This window comes from Cornus florida, unplaced genomic scaffold (genome assembly GCF_030987335.1).
Source record: "Cornus florida cultivar Cherokee Brave unplaced genomic scaffold, ASM3098733v1 CherokeeBrave_3.0.0_Hap2_Chr01, whole genome shotgun sequence".
In the NCBI taxonomy this organism is placed as follows: Eukaryota; Viridiplantae; Streptophyta; class Magnoliopsida; order Cornales; family Cornaceae; genus Cornus; species Cornus florida.
This window is the reverse complement of record NW_026775571.1, coordinates 99096228-99112025: the sequence shown is the minus strand read 5'-3', so window position 1 is coordinate 99112025 and position 15798 is coordinate 99096228. Positions and strand designations below refer to the sequence as shown.

The 15798-nt window shown below is 35.2% G+C and overlaps 2 protein-coding genes across 2 annotated transcripts; both read left to right on the top strand.

The window, feature by feature from the left end:
- The first annotated feature begins 2861 nt into the window (after positions 1-2861).
- On the top strand, positions 2862-7767 carry LOC132308791 (ankyrin repeat-containing protein At5g02620-like). Its single transcript, XM_059807011.1, has 5 exons — positions 2862-4357; positions 4650-4799; positions 5723-5758; positions 6043-6611; positions 6912-7767. The coding sequence occupies exons 1-5, from the start codon at positions 3733-3735 to the stop codon at positions 7611-7613; spliced, it is 2082 nt and encodes a 693-aa protein (XP_059662994.1). The 5' UTR covers positions 2862-3732; the 3' UTR covers positions 7614-7767.
- A 1510-nt stretch (positions 7768-9277) lies between these two features.
- LOC132309380 (plastid-lipid-associated protein, chloroplastic-like) lies at positions 9278-14951 on the top strand. Its single transcript, XM_059807719.1, has 3 exons — positions 9278-9772; positions 14159-14354; positions 14514-14951. Exons 1-3 carry the CDS (start codon positions 9315-9317, stop codon positions 14826-14828), a joined length of 969 nt encoding a protein of 322 aa, XP_059663702.1. The 5' UTR covers positions 9278-9314; the 3' UTR covers positions 14829-14951.
- Positions 14952-15798: the final 847 nt, after the last annotated feature.

Here is a 15798-nt window from a genome sequence, read left to right as displayed (position 1 = left end):
AGTTTGTGTAGTTGATTGTACGCATGGGTAAATAAGCAGCCAAGTTTAAAGAAAGAGCAATGCTTGGGTCTTGCCCTATCAGGACAAGTTTTGTCCTCCACCCTAATGTGGCTCAATAAAAACTTGACACCTGTCAAAAAAAATGGATCAAATTGGTTACCCATTAGATACCCGGATTAAAATCCATCACAGAAACCCATTTCTCTCTCCTTCAGGGCTCAAATCATTCAAGAGAGAGAAGGCATGTGGGTCAGATGACGGCCCAGACGATATAGGGGCTAGAGTTACCGGCACCGGCGACAAGATCCCCGGATTCTGAGAGGATCCCCGGCTGAGATCGGATCGGGATGAAGTGGAGGCCGACGATGTGGGTCGGCGATAAAGTCAATCAGCGGCGTGAAGATGATCCCTCTGGTGACTCCGACTGCTGGGTTTGGCGACGGCAGGGATGTCGCCGTTGAAGACGGAGACAGTGTAACAGATCCGGCAGCGGCGAAGGATCCGGCGGAGATCACTGGTTCGGCCGACTGTGATGGTCACTAGAGTCGGCGAAGATGGAGATGGCGGTTGAGACAGATTCGGTGACTGGATGGCGGGTCGACGACTGAGCAGAGAGTTGAAGCAGCAAGGGTGCAAGAGAACAGATCGCCGTTGGCAATGGTGACAGATCGCGACGGTCGCACAAGCTCTGAATCCCTCGAATCCGGCCAAGGTGGAGCCGGATCCCAGAGACTATGGGGTTTTCTGATGGTTCCTTCAACGGCGGCCGATATATATCGGTCGGCAACGAAGGCTCCGGAGCTGAGAGTCTGCGGCGGTGAATCGAGGTGGAGACGAGAGAGATCAGGCAGAGGGTTTTGAGATCGAGGGCTTGGCCGTGATTGAGCCGATCGGCGGTGAGCTTACCAGTGGATGGCTCGGCTTCGGATGATGGTGTGGGTTGCTGCAGTGCTTGGAGAGAAGAAGAGAGGAAGAACTGAAGGAGATAAAATGGGTTTGTCTAATGGGTAGACCCGAATAACCCAATTTGATTCAGTATGATTCATTTTTTATATTTTGGACAGGTGTCAAGTTTTTATAGGGTGGAGGACAAAACTTGTCCTGATAGGGCAGGACCCAAGCATTGCTCAGAAAGAAATATGTTATCAAAAATTTGATCCTCTATTTGTTTTTAGACTCATTTGTTTGAATGTAAATTTTTTTTATTATTTAATTGTCATAAAATATTTATAAAAATTTAATTAACTAAAAAAAAAAATTACTTTAATTTTAACCTCTCAATATTCCAAAAATACCCTTCTTAAATAAGAAAAAAAAAATTGCAATTATAAACTTTGTCCAAAATTAATTTCTTGCTATGAAATTAATTTTGTTCTTTTAACCTTTCAAAAAATACACGGTGGTGGACGGATCAAACATCCAATACGAGTAAAGTGGGAAACATATTGTTTAATAATTTCTTTGAAATTGTTTTCTTATTTTTTTTATTTTAACGGTTATAATAATTCATCTATTTTAAATATATATATATATATATATATATAAATTAAATGTTTTTCAAAACGGGTAAAAAAGGTTCTATTTAGAGAACTATATTAAAAACTTTTATAAAGAAAATTGAATTGATTGTAAATACTCATAATTCGAAATTATATAATCATAGATTAGAAATCATACATTTTAATGTTTGAGAGCTTAGGGTTTTTATTCTCTTTTTTAAATTAATTCATCCGTGAATAGGCTTCAGATATTCAGACGATAAGTGAGATTTGATTCAGACGATGAAGATCTGACGATCAACGGGGAAATGGCCAACTAGGTAAGTGTCCTTCTACAATACTCTAAATACTTTTATATTATATCTATGTATAGAGAGAGAAATGCTATAAAAAAACAATCTGTTTTTTTTTTTTTTTTTTACCTACAATATCATTCAATGTGACATCAGTGGATAATAAACAATGATAATCAAAATTATTGTTTTCCAGTAGTTTTATATATATATATATGTGCCCGTTTGTATAATACTTATATAAGTATTTGGTTAATCTGTGATGTTGAAGAATTTCCCCTTATATCATCTTTTTTTTTTCGAACTGTATCTTATATCATCTTCTGTATGCGGTTTAATATATTAACCCCAATTCCCAGGCTCTACGAGTGCAAAAGCCTACCAAAGGATGTCAACAAGCTCTTAGATTGGCAGTAACTACCAGTACAATAAGGAACATGTATGTATTGTTTTGTTTTTTTTTTTTTTTTTTTTTTGAAATTTAATATTCATTTCCATGTTTTCATTATATAAAAGATTTCTTTTGCTAACTTTTATTTTCAATTGTAAAATCGGATATAGAATGAAAATTACGAGTTTGTGAAGGTTCTGAAGGCAAATTCACATGTTGTTGCTGGTTTTATTTATTATATTATTTTTGAGGCCAAGAATGCTGTTGATGGCCAGTCTAAAATCTTTCAAGCTAAGGTGTTCGATGGGATTGGGAAGAATGAGGTTGAATTGTGTACGCCTAAACCTCCTACATAATTGATTGAGGTACAATTTATTTATTTATTAATTAGATAGCATTCTTGTTATTGTTCCACTTTGATTTACTAAATTTTTTGACACTTTGGGTAGATGCTAATTTTGTAATGTCTATTGCATTGGCTTTGGTACTATACAATAATGGATGCATCAGATTTAGTTATTTTTGTAACAAAGGGTCAAAACACTTGGAGGTTGGTTCATTTAAAGAAGAAATTGAAATAAGATGAGAATGTCTATGGTGCTAATTTTATTCAAAGTTCATGCACTTACCACGTAACTCTTGTTTTATTACATGTGCATACCAGTTTTTTCTTTTTTATTTCATCAGCTAACAGTTTTTTGCAACGTTACAAGGAAAGCCATTGACTAATTGGAATTTTAAGCTACAACCTTCTTCTTGTTCTGTGCCTCTAAGTGGCCAAAAGATTATCCAAGTATAATTTAAAACCATTGCTACTGGTTTGTCTGGTTTTGGCCCTTTGGTAAAAAGTTTATTACTAGAAAGAATTACTAATCAAGTATAAGAAGTCACTTAGATTTTTTAGATTCTTAAGGTGCATATGGAGAATGGTTATTCAGTAACTTCGTCTAATTAGGACTGAAAAGTGATAATGATGCTCCTAAAAATGTAAGTTTAGTTCAGTCTCATTAATATCTTATATTTAGGGATACACGTGCACAATATTCCACTTGCACATAGATGAAATTTATTTCACTTATAAAAATGTTCTCATCAACAATTTGATATGGTGCATTTTCATTCTACGGGCATGACATGATATGTCTGGCTCACTCAATGTCTTCTTCACTGGATGTGGCGTTTTGCCATCCTTAATCACAACCCTTTTATCTTTGGCAATTTTTTTTTTTGTTTATTTTTCCTGGTTGGTACTCACATACACGTCTCTTTTGAGACTTGAACCTCTGATCTCCCTTCGGGAAGTAAGAGACTGATACCGCTAGGCCAATAACCCTTTGGTTTATCTTTAATAATTCAAGCTTATCTTTCACTTTGTCATTTGATTAAGCAAAGTAGATACCAGTTTATGCACTTTCAGCAAAGCATTATCCATAAGAAATGCCCGACTAATGCACATCCAAGCAAAGTAGAATTTACTCAAGTGTCGAACAAAGAATAACTTACCTTGATAAGAAAAGTCGATACCATTTTGGAAACTAATAGCTTTAACATGTTGAACCCAAGTGCCTGTCTATTTATATGCATGCACGCGCACTTCATATACGCCTTGTTCCTTTTGAAGCTCTCTCTCTCACACGCACGCACATACATGAATCCAATTGAAAAACATACCCGTAATAAGGAGCTGTACAATGCTCTGTTGCAAAGAGAAGGGGACAAGGTGATCCAACTTTGTCAAGGAATTCCAGAGGGGCCGTTGTACATATTAACCATACGCAATGACACGGTCCTTCACATGGCTATTTACTCCGAACAGACGGACTTAGTACTCAGATTACTCAAATTGGTGCCTGAAAGTCATCTTGACAAAATGACCCTTCAAAATGATAGTGGAAGGACTATACTCCACGAGGCAGCCAGTTCTGATAGAAATGTCCCGGCTGCTAGGGAAATGTTGCGTAAATCGCCGAAGTTGCTAGCTATGCGCACCAAGCGTGGAGACACAGCTCTGTTTCGTGCGGCCCGGGAAGGCCAAACTGAGAGCTTCAAGTTTTTAGATGGCGAAGTCAACAAAATCTTTCAAATTGATGGCAGAGAAGAAACCCGAAATGCCATTCATCAAAGAGACGATAAAACAACTACACTTCATATATCTGTTCTCACCGAGTCTTTTGGTGAGTACCCATGAGCAGAACATAGCTTACATGAAATATTGTTCATTGAATGATTTCATGGTGATTAATAGTATTATCTAATGAGCCGTTCTTGTTATATATCTAAATAGTTAGCATAGACTTATAAAATTTTCACACTTACCACCATATTATATATCGTGGAATGTCATGTGGAAAACTAGCATTAAGGTTTACTTCAACTTTAATTGTTAGATTATTTTTTTATTTATTTTTATTTGTTGGGTCTGCTTTTATTCAATCTTTTGCTATATATGAAATATAAATGAAACAGGTTTGGCCCTTTTGATTGCGAGGAAGTACCAATATTTAGTTGATGAACGAGATGGATATGGGATGACTGCTTTGCAACTTCTTGCATGCAATCCATCAGCATTCAGAAGCGGGGGTAAACACAATTCCCTCAAGCGACTCATCTACACTTGTATGATTTTTCCTTCGAACTTTAATTTACGCTTGTGTGTTTTTTTTCTTCTTCTAACTTAATGTCCATGGACTTTGAGCTATATATAATTTTTTCTTTTCATATTGAGCTTCATTTGCTTGCCTGCATAGACCAAGTGATCGTGAAAGCAATCTAAACTTGGTACCTTTCTCTCTCTTTCCCTTCATCTTCAAATAGAGCAATAATTGCTAGAAAATATATGCCTTATATGTTACTATTCAAGATAAAACAGGATTATACTAATTAAATAAATTAGAATAATTAATTTTAAAACCTAATATGCTCGCTAGAATAATTAATTAACTTTTAATAGGCAAATAATATTGCATAAATAAAACAACTTATAAAAAAACTTGTAGATCGAGGCAATAATTTGATTTTATGTCAGTATGTCATTAGACAATTTACGCCAACGATCCCAAAGGCGCTTGTCACTCGGGATACAAATTTTTTTCTTCAATTGGTGGCAACACTTCAAACCAATTGAATAGGCGAACCAAACACTATGTTGTACTCTCTCATTGACCTGACTCCGATTAAAGTGAATGATAAGATAGAACTAAATTTGAACCAATTAATATGGAGCCAAGGATTTAGAAGACAAGAGCATGTAGAGAGAAGGAAGAAGAAATCTGATTCTGAAATTGTAATTTGTAAATGGTCTACGGGGGTATTTATAGACAAAGAAGTGGCTTTTCGAGTACCCCTTTTGGTTCAAAAGGTTATTTTGGACCCTTGTCAAGTTATTACACCACACTTTATAGAACTCATCTATGACTTCATCTTGTCACAATCTAGGAACACTATATATTTGAATTATGTTTGTTCTGAATTGTTCTCTCTATTCCTTTTTCTCTCTGATAAGCTACATTCTCAATATTACAAAAAATTGGTGTTTGCAGGTGTCGTAACTGAAGATACTCCTGTGACAGAAGAAGGTAAAGGGTTGTTTAGCAAAATTACCACCAATTTTCCCTTATATTCTATTTGCAACCCTTTCATCCTCGCCTATTTGTTATTTCATATTTTTTGATCTCATGAATCGTCATCATAATATGATAATTATTTTAGTTTATTGGAAAAGTTTTTTTTGATAGCGTTTGTGTCACAATGATTTTTAATGTTCAAGATAGCCAAACATATAGTTCTTGTAATTCTACCAAATCAATCTTTAATATCTATACAATTAAATTTGACCGACTTCCGTTTCTTGAAAATTAAGTTGAATCATGTTATCGAGTGCCCTTATGGGAAACAATTAGGAAGCAAAAAAAGAAGCACGAGGCTGCTTTGAGACTTGCCAAGTTCTTGATAGAAAAAGATACTTCATGGGAGGCCACATCTGTATCTGCATTTCGCCGGACTCAGTTGAAGACCCACAAATATGGAGGATCCTCTGCCGCTACCAAAAGCCAAGGAGTAGAGGAAGTACAAATTGACAAAACAAGTCATGCAATGAGCACTAAAGAGACTGCTGGAACTCCATTATTTTTGGCAACTAAGGTAGGCATTATAGAGATTGTTGAAGAGATACTCAATAGATATCCTCAAGCAGTCGAGCATAGGGATGATGAAGGGCGTAGCATCTTGCATGTTGCCATCCAGTATCGCCAAATGCATATTTTCGATCTTGTACAGAAAATGGAAATTCCGATGATGAGACTCATGGGTAGGACCGACAAGAATGGGAATTCCGTACTGCATATGGTTGGGATGAAGGAAACAGATCGTGCTACTGAGGACACGCAAAGTCCTGCTTTGCTATTGCAAGAGGATTTGCTCTTGTTTGAGGTGCGCGCGCGATCCTTTACGTTCCATATAAGCATCCAGTATCCACTCACACACACACACACACACTATTTCCTAGCATATAAGCATGCATGTCCATTATGGAGGCTTCAAGCCAGTGGATCAAAGGCTGTTGTGGCTTTGTCTTTATCCCTTAATGCTAGGGACTATGATCCAATAGCTTGAAGCACTGTGCGTGGTTTTAATATAATTGTGAAGGAGCTAACAGAGAAGAGTTCAGAAATTAAACCACTGCTGAAACTAAAACAAAAATCTAAATTTATGTGATTTTATTGCGTGCAGCGTGTGCAAAAAATCTCCGCAACTTATTACACCAACCACTGCAACTCTCAGGGGCAAACTGCTGAAGAACTATTTGCCACTAATATGGATAGAAGTCGTAAAGATGCCATAGAATGGCTAAAGCGCACTGCAGAAAATTGCTCCATTGTTTCCGTGCTGATTGCCACAGTCGCCTTTGCTGCGGCCTACACAGTACCAGGAGGCCCAAACCAAAGTACTGGTTATCCCATTCTTCTCAACCAACCTCTCTTCGTGATATTCACCATTACTGATGTGCTCTCCCTTACATTCTCTTTGACGTCGGTGGTTACATTTCTCTCCATCCTCACATCCGCTTTTCGATTAAAGGACTTCAAACAGTCTCTTCCTCAAAAACTGTTGCTAGGAGTTACATTCCTGATTTTCTCTATTTCAATGATGATGTTGGCTTTTGGAGCAACAGTTATCCTAACGATACGTAATAAGGAATATTGGACAAGAATCGCCTTATACTCGGTTGCTTTCCTCCCGGTCAACATCTTTGCTCTGTCATACTTGCCTCTCTACATGTCACTCATGAGGACCTTCAAGTACTCAATTGAGAAAATAGGTCAGGCCTTTCCCCGGTTTAGTATAAATTCCCGAACCATCAAATCTCAAGCCAGGAGTTCCACCATTTCTACATACCCTTCTGCAACTCTAACCACCCATTCCCTTGTTTGAACTGCCAAATATGGGACCTTAGATGAGTGTATCTTCAAAAGGCCTCTACCTTTTAAAATTATTTTTTATTGTCCATTGTTAGATCTTCGAGTTGTTAATGCTTTGCTCTCTCTAAATTTGTAAGTACATATATGGAAATAAGCATGATTAATTTGCTGTGTTAAGTTGATAACTTGTATTGTATGGTTATAAATTTTTAGAGTGATTATTATATTATCACATTCAGTATTACTTTAAATCCACACAACTCTAGCTATCATCTACGTATTGGCCAGTTGACCTGTTTTAAGAGACTATCTGAAAAACAACTAAAGAAAGTATTTCAGGTTCAATTCAATGAGTAAAAGATTGTCTTCAAAATTGAAAAAATTGGCAAAAATGTTGATTTCACATACTAGGGTGTGACTCTGAAAACTAAAGCATGCCAGACTTGTTAGTGTTAAAGAAAGTTTGACTCATAAAACAATTTGAATATGGTCACTGGAAAGTAATATCCACTATTAAGTTGTCAATTAGCTAAGCTTTTCTTTAATTGGGATTTTTTTTTTTTTTTTTTTTTTTTACTAGTTGGTATTCTCACACATCCACTCGAAGGAATTGTTTGTATCTAGCAGAAATCGATCCGAACACCTAATACTTCGTGAGGCATTAGTCCAAGTCTTTTCCTACTTGACCAACCGCTTAGGTCAACTGTTTAGGGTTTATTTAATATTGTTCTCTTCTATGCAATTAATTTAGTAAATGTCTGAAAAGCATGAGTCCAATAAACAAATCTTTGTGCACATGAAGGTAGAAATTTCAAAACCTAAATATTTGAATATTTAATATTATTACCACTAAAAAGATGTGTCTAGTTGTCTCATTTTTCTCCTAAAGTGGTATAAAGGTATTTGAAAATTCAATACTTTCTTAAATATTTATGTTACTCATTAATGGTCATATCAAGTTCAGAGAAAGTGTATTATGGTCTCAAAAGAAAAATAATACAATTGAGGACGCATAAATTTTATCCGACCATACAACTTACATGATATGACAATGAATGAGTAACATAAATATCTAAAAAAAAAAAAAATGTTAATGTTACTCCTTAATACTCTGACATACTTAATTATTACAATCAGATGCCTTAAAGTGGGTCTTATTAGAAATCTACTTTAATGCATCCCAAGATATGTAACTATTTATTTTCAAAATTATTTTTTTAAAAAAAAAAAGATAAAAAAATGATTATTTGGCAGAGTATCTCAACCCAACTACTACGAAAATAACATGCGGATAATGAATTGTGTTATAGGCCTAAGGCCCAGTATTTCTGCTGAAGTGCTGGGTGAAAGAAATTTTCCAATAAGATAATGATTTTTGTTCGTGGGCAGGACCAGAAAGATCGACCTATGAGGCCGACTAAGTGAAAGCCTTTCCATGGCAGATTAATGGCATCGAGCATTCGAGCCGATTTCATTGAGTTGTCTGGTCGGTTTATCCAGTCGGCTGATAATAAATACTGTATCTAAGTTCTAAAGTACCCCCACCACTTAAGAGAATAACGGCCGAGCCAGAACTACCCTAGCGGGGATGAAATAGCCTTTTCATGTCATTCCAAAAAAAAGGAACTAATCTGTTCTCACTCTCTCTATGTCTACGAATCGTTTGACTCATTTGTTTACTCTGTTTTTTCTCTCTCTATCAAAGCTCTCAGATATGGCAGGACTGTCTCTTTTCAATCATTTTCTATACAAACCCATTTCAATGATGCCTCAATTCAGCTCCAAAACCTCTCTCTTTCCGGCGAATTTGATTGGTTTTACGACCATAAAGTCGAGACAGAGGTTGAAGGTTTCCATCAGAGAACACAAGAAAGCCAGACCGGTTTTTAGAGTGAAGGTTGTGAATGAAGAAGATGAATCGACACCGGAGGAGGAGGCGGAAATGGCGGTGGCCGAGGAGGAGGGGGAGGACGAGGAGGAGGAGGAGGAGGAGGAGCTGGATAAGTTGAAGAAACAGTTGGTGTCTTCGTTGTACGACACTGATCGTGGACTGAGAGCAACAAGGGAGAAGAGGGGGGAGATTGTCGAGCTGTTTATGGAGCTGGAGGTCAAGAATCCGACTCCGGCACCAACCCAAGCTTTGACTCTCCTCAACGGCAAATGGATTCTTGTGTAAGTTCACTCTTCACTTTCTTCATTATTTCAAATATTTTGATTCAAGTTCATAAGTTTTTTTTTTTTTTTTTTTCCCCTAATTATTATTTTGAATTAATGATGATTTATACTATTGATCTGTGTGTATAGCAACAATGTTCTTTCAAAATTATTCGTGCTGTGTCATTTCTGACTCCAATTATAGATATCATAGAAGTGGTCTCAGGGAAGGGTGGAATGTACCTTTAGAATTTTGATCACATATTGAAGCTCGTCAATTTGTTAAACTTGTTTTGGACTTTGCTCAATAAGCTAATAGGGCTAGCCTACTTTACAGAGCTGCTTCCATTGTGGGGTCTCCTACCCGGCTGTTTTTGGTTTCCAACCCGTGACAAAATCACGATTTCAGTTTGAAGGCCTGTGTTAAAACCAAAAAAAGAAAAAAAAAAAAAAAAAACCTGAAAAAAAAAAAGAAAAGAAAAGAAAAAAGAGTTATCATAATTGCAAAAGAAGAAGAATTTTAAGAAGTAGCAAATAAAAAAATTTAGAAAAGCAGTAGAAAATGAGAGATTTTTGGAATAATAAAAAAAAAGCTTGGTTGAATATGGAAAATTTAACTCTGAAAGGAAACGAGAGAGAGAGAGAGAGATTTTAAAATACTACATATATCATAAAAGAAGAATTTTAATAAATTTTTGGAATAATAAAAAAAAAAGCTTGGTTGAATATGGAAAATTTAACTCTAACAGGAAACGAGAGAGAGAGAGAAAGAGAGAGAGAGAGATTTTAAAATACTACATATATCATAAAAGAATTTTAAGAAAGAGAGGGAAAAAAAAAAAAAAAAAAGTTTGGTTGAATAAGGAAAATTGTTTAAATTTTCAATCAAACTTACGTAACCAAGTTAGTATTTCACTAAAATTTGTATGATGGAAGTATCCTATTCCTTAAATTCTTAAATAGTAGAAAATTCAAGTAGAAGTACTAAAGGATGAATACAACTCAAATTTACTTTTTTAAGTGTGGTATGGAAGTAGTAATGCATTATTCATCAGATAATAAATTGTAATGTTTTATTCATCACACAAATGTGGAAGTATGGTCATATCATGACACTAATAATTGAAGCAGAAGTACAATGGTATAAATTAGTAGGATTCAACAAAAAATTACTACTACAATTTATCATGATTAATGACATGATATGACCGCACTACCACATTTGTCTGATGAGTAATGCATCACAATTTACAAATCATTTAGCTCGCATCTTGATATTTTTTTCTTTTTTTGAATGGCATCTTGAGATATTTGGCAGCTAGCAATATTTGTGATTGATAAATACATAGTGTGTTGTATATTCACTTGTACAATAATAGCAATAGTATTTTTTGTTTGTTAATGAAAAATAGCACAGATACAAAGAGTTTGGTTGAATAAGGAGAATTTAACTTGTGCAACGTGCCCCCTAGGCCTATGTTAGCTCCGGCCTTGACTACAGTGGAGCAAACTTATCGTAAAAATCAAAATAGTGGGTACCGTTTCAATCACATAACAACCACTTTATAAGATAAGCAAGTAAAGTATAAATTTTCAACCAAACTTACATAACCAAGTTAGTATTTCACTAAAATTCGTATGATGGAAGTATCCTATTCCTTAAATTCTTAAATTGTAGAAAATTCACGTAGAAGTACTAAAGAATGAATACAACATAAATTTACTTTTTAAAGTGTGGGATGAAAATAGTAATGCATTATTCATCAGATAATAAATTGTAATGTATTATTTATCAGACAAATGTGGTAGTGTGGTCATATCATGCCATTAATCATGATGAATTGTAGTAGTTTTTTGTTGGACCCTACAAATTTGTACCGTTGTACTTCTGCTTCAATTATTAATGGCATGATATTACCACACTACCACATTTGTATGACAAATAATGCATCACAATTTACAAATCATTTAGCTCGCATCTTGAGATTTTTTTTTTCTGAATGGCATCTTGAGATATTTGGCAGCTAGCAATATTTGTGATTGATAGATTCATAGTGTGTTGTATATTCACTCTGTAGAATAATAGCAATAGTATTTTTTGCTTGTTAATGAAAAATAGCCCAGACAAGGACCATCAGATACATAGTGTGTTGTACAATAATAGCAATACTATTTTTTGTTTGTTAATGAAAAATAGCCCAGGACCATCAGATATACATAGTGTGTTGTATATTCACTCTGTATAATAATCATCTTTATGAAAACTGGAAATAGCAATTCATTACATAATTTGCATGTGCATTCTGAATGGTCTAATTTGGTCAGGACCATCTTTATGATACTTATGTATCTATCTAGATTAAATGTGTTATAACTACAAATTAATTAATTTTTCTTGCTATAATGTTTAATCTTGGATTGTTATTATTGGATCTGATTATGCATGGTCAAATTATTGCCCTCCAATCCACATTCTACATAGCTTTAGAAGAGTCATAACACTATAAATGATAAAATAAAAAATAAATAAAGAAGTCTAGAAATGGCATAAGAGATTAAGGTGGTTTGAAACAGGACTCAGCCAATTTTGAGTCTTCATTATTATTTCTTAAAATCAGTTTAGAATTTACAGGATGAGGGTCAAATCATCGTTATCCAATAAGAAAATTTGATATCCAAAGTACAAATATTTCATGTAGATAATAACAAAGATACAATTTGAATTCTACAGTAATTGTCTGTGTTACTTTGCATTTTTATTTTGTTAGTCAGTATTATTTTCTAGCTATGGTGATTCTGAATTATTCTCTTTTCGGCGTTATGAAAGTCTGGTCATAGATGATAAGTAACTATTCATATAGATGTGGTAGTGTGGTCATATCATGCCATTAATCAATGTGAATTGTAGTAGTAGTTCTGTGTTGGACCCTACTAATTTATACCGTTGTACTTCTGCTTCAATTATTAGTGTCATGATATGACCACACTACCACATTTGTCTGAGGAATAATACATTACAATTTATTATCTGATGAATAATGCATTACTACTTCCATCCCACACTTCAAAAAAGTAAATTTGGGTTGTGTTCATCCTTTGAGTAGAACAGCCCTAGCTAGTTGTTCTGATGAATAATGCATTACTCCCTCCGTCCTAATTTAAATGTCGTTATTGAGAAATGCTATGATATGACCACACTATCACATTTGTCTGACATTGTGAGTCACATTTCTTAACGACGACACTTAAATTGGAACGGAGGGAATACAATTTACAAATCATTTAGCTGGCATCTTGAGATATTTGGCAGCTAGCAATATTTGTGATTGATAGATACATAGTGTGTTGTATATTCACTCTGTACAATAATAGCAATAGTATTTTTTGTTTGTTAATGAAAAATAGCCCAGACAAGGACCATCTTTATGAAAACTTGAAATAGCAATTCATTACATAATTTGCATGTGCATTCTGGATGGTACTAATTTGGCAGGACCATCTTTATGATACTTATCTATCTATCTAGATTAAATGTGTTATAACTGCAAATTAATTAATTTTTCTTGCTATAATGTTTAATCTTGGATTGTTATTATTGGATCTGATTATGCATGGTCAAATTATTGCCCTCCAATCCACATTCTACATAGCTATAGAAGAGCCATAACACTATAAATGATAAAATAAAAAAATAAGGAAGTCTAGAAATGGCATAAGAGATTAAGGTGGTTTGAAACAGGACTCAGCCAATTTTGAGTCTTCATTATTATTTCTTAAAATCAGTTTAGAATTTACAGGATGAGTGGTCAAATCATTGTTATCCAATAAGAAATTTTGATATCCAAAGTACAAATATTTCATGTAGATAATTAACAAAGATACAATTTGAATTCTACAGTAATTGTCTGTGTTACTTTGCATTTTTATTTTGTTAGTCAGTATTATTTTCTAGCTATGGTGATTCTGAATTGTTCTCTTTTCGGTGTTATGAAAGTCTGGTCATAGATGATAAGTAACTATTCATATATTTCACCCATTAGTGTTGCCTTAAGATAACTGATATCAAGGGTTTCAACTGCTTGGGAAATAGGGCTAAGATGGAAGAACATACCTGCATGAGGTACCGTTGAAGTCAAGTTAGAAACTTTGAGTGAAAATGGCAGTTTTGAATTAAAAATGACCTTATTTAAGGTACATTTGAAGTCACCAGAGTGTTTTAATGTATAAAGTCAGAAATTTTGAGTGAAAATGATAGTTTTGAGTTAAAAATGACCTTATTCAAGGTACTTCGATCACGAGAGTGTTTTGATGTAAAAAGTTAGAAACTTTAAGTAGACTAGTCCAAGCTAGTTGTTCTTTTACAAAGATCTTGAAGAGATTGACAAATTTTATGTGGCACTACAGTTACATATCGTTTGTAGGATTGTCCTCTTTGTTGTCTAGCGGAGCACTGCCACCGGTGAAGGTGGAGGAGATATCACAAACCTTTGACACGGAGAATTTCAGAGTCCAGAATTCTGTCCTCATTGCTGGGCCGTATGCTACTACTTCAATCATTACCAATGCGAAATTTGAAATACAAAATCCCAAGCGAGTGCAGGTTTGTTCTATCCCTGATCTTGTATTCTTTTATCGTTGATCATACAAAAATGTTGCTTAGATTTGTCTTATGGATCACTTCTTGATTACATTGCCTCACTTTAGTGATTTTGTTTTCAATGTTAAATTTTTTTTTCATTTACTTTTTTGGTTGATTCAGATCAAGTTTGAAGAAGGCATCATCGGAACTCCTCAGTTAACGGACTCCGTTGTCTTACCAGAGAATTTGGAATTTATTGGGCAAAAGATTGACCTAGCACCCTTCAAAGGCTTAATCACTACTGTCCAAGACACAGCTTCTTCTGTTGCAAAGACCATATCGAGCCAACCACCACTTAAGTTCTCAATCTCCAACAGCAATGCAGAATCGTGGTTACTGATCACATACCTTGACAACGATCTTCGGATCTCAAGGGGAGATGCAGGTAGTGTGTTTGTGCTCGTCAAGGAAGGCAGCCAACTCCTGACACCTTAAACAAACTTTGAAGTTTGTTTTTTAGTCAATGTGTTAGAATTTTTTTTTTTTTCTCTGGGGGCATGTAATATTGTACTAATAACATATTGAAATTGCTTGTTGAATACCTTGTGTATAAGCTTATCTGAGAGTTTAGATTGGTTTTAGAAATTTATGTACCGCAAAGTATGGAGCGATTTATGACCTTTTTATGGTTTGGGGTTAGGGTAAATTACATAAGAGTTGAGCATTTAGGGTTTATTATTTTTACCGTCTTAGAGATTTGACCCGACATCTCTAACAGTTTCTTTCCAACAAATCTATTGATCAAATTTTATACGATGGTAATTTTTTATTCCCTTGCTAACTTTTCACATTTAGGCTCAGTTTGGTAGAGTAGAAATGGGAGGAAAGGGAAGGGAAGGTGATGGAGGGTGACTAAAAAACTGTGTTTGGGTAAAATGGGTGGAAGGGAAGGGAAGGGAAGGAAAGGGAAGGGTTTGGAGGGTTATGCATAGCCTTCTGATTTGTTTAACCTCCCAAAAATGGGAGGAAATGGAAGGAAAGGGAAGGTAATGGTTGATGATGCCAATTTTACCCTCAAATCAATATACATACAAGATAGCAGTTGCAGAAAGAATGGAGAGACGGCGGGCAACGGCGAACCCGAACTGGAACAGTGGCGATGGTGAACCCGAACTGGAACAGCGACGATGGAAACTTGAAAGATACGGGTTTTGATTTTCTGAACAATCTGATATACTGATACGGGTTTTGAATTTTTGATTCTTGCAGACAGAAAGATAAACTGAAATATATGGGTTTGGGTTTTGAACTTCTCAATCTTGTAGAGAGAGAGAGAGAGAGAGAGAGAGTTGAGAACGATAATAGAGATGGAGGCCGAGATTGGGAAGGCTGAAATGATTTGCCCTGGATCGGAACCTTCAAGAACAAAGGTGCTACAGCCGGATCTGGATCGCCCTTGTTTAAG

Excerpts from the sequence above, each read along its gene's own strand:
- LOC132308791 (XM_059807011.1), top strand. The coding sequence starts at position 3,733 with ATGTTGAACCCAAGTGCCTGTCTATTTATATGCATGCACGCGCACTTC. Across the intron at positions 4,358-4,649 it reads TGTTCTCACCGAGTCTTTTG|GTTTGGCCCTTTTGATTGCG; the intron begins GTGAGTACCCAT and ends TAAATGAAACAG. Across the intron at positions 5,759-6,042 it reads TACTCCTGTGACAGAAGAAG|TTGAATCATGTTATCGAGTG; the intron begins GTAAAGGGTTGT and ends TTGAAAATTAAG.
- LOC132309380 (XM_059807719.1), top strand. The coding sequence starts at position 9,315 with ATGGCAGGACTGTCTCTTTTCAATCATTTTCTATACAAACCCATTTCA. Across the intron at positions 9,773-14,158 it reads AACGGCAAATGGATTCTTGT|TTACATATCGTTTGTAGGAT; the intron begins GTAAGTTCACTC and ends GTGGCACTACAG. Across the intron at positions 14,355-14,513 it reads AAAATCCCAAGCGAGTGCAG|ATCAAGTTTGAAGAAGGCAT; the intron begins GTTTGTTCTATC and ends TGGTTGATTCAG.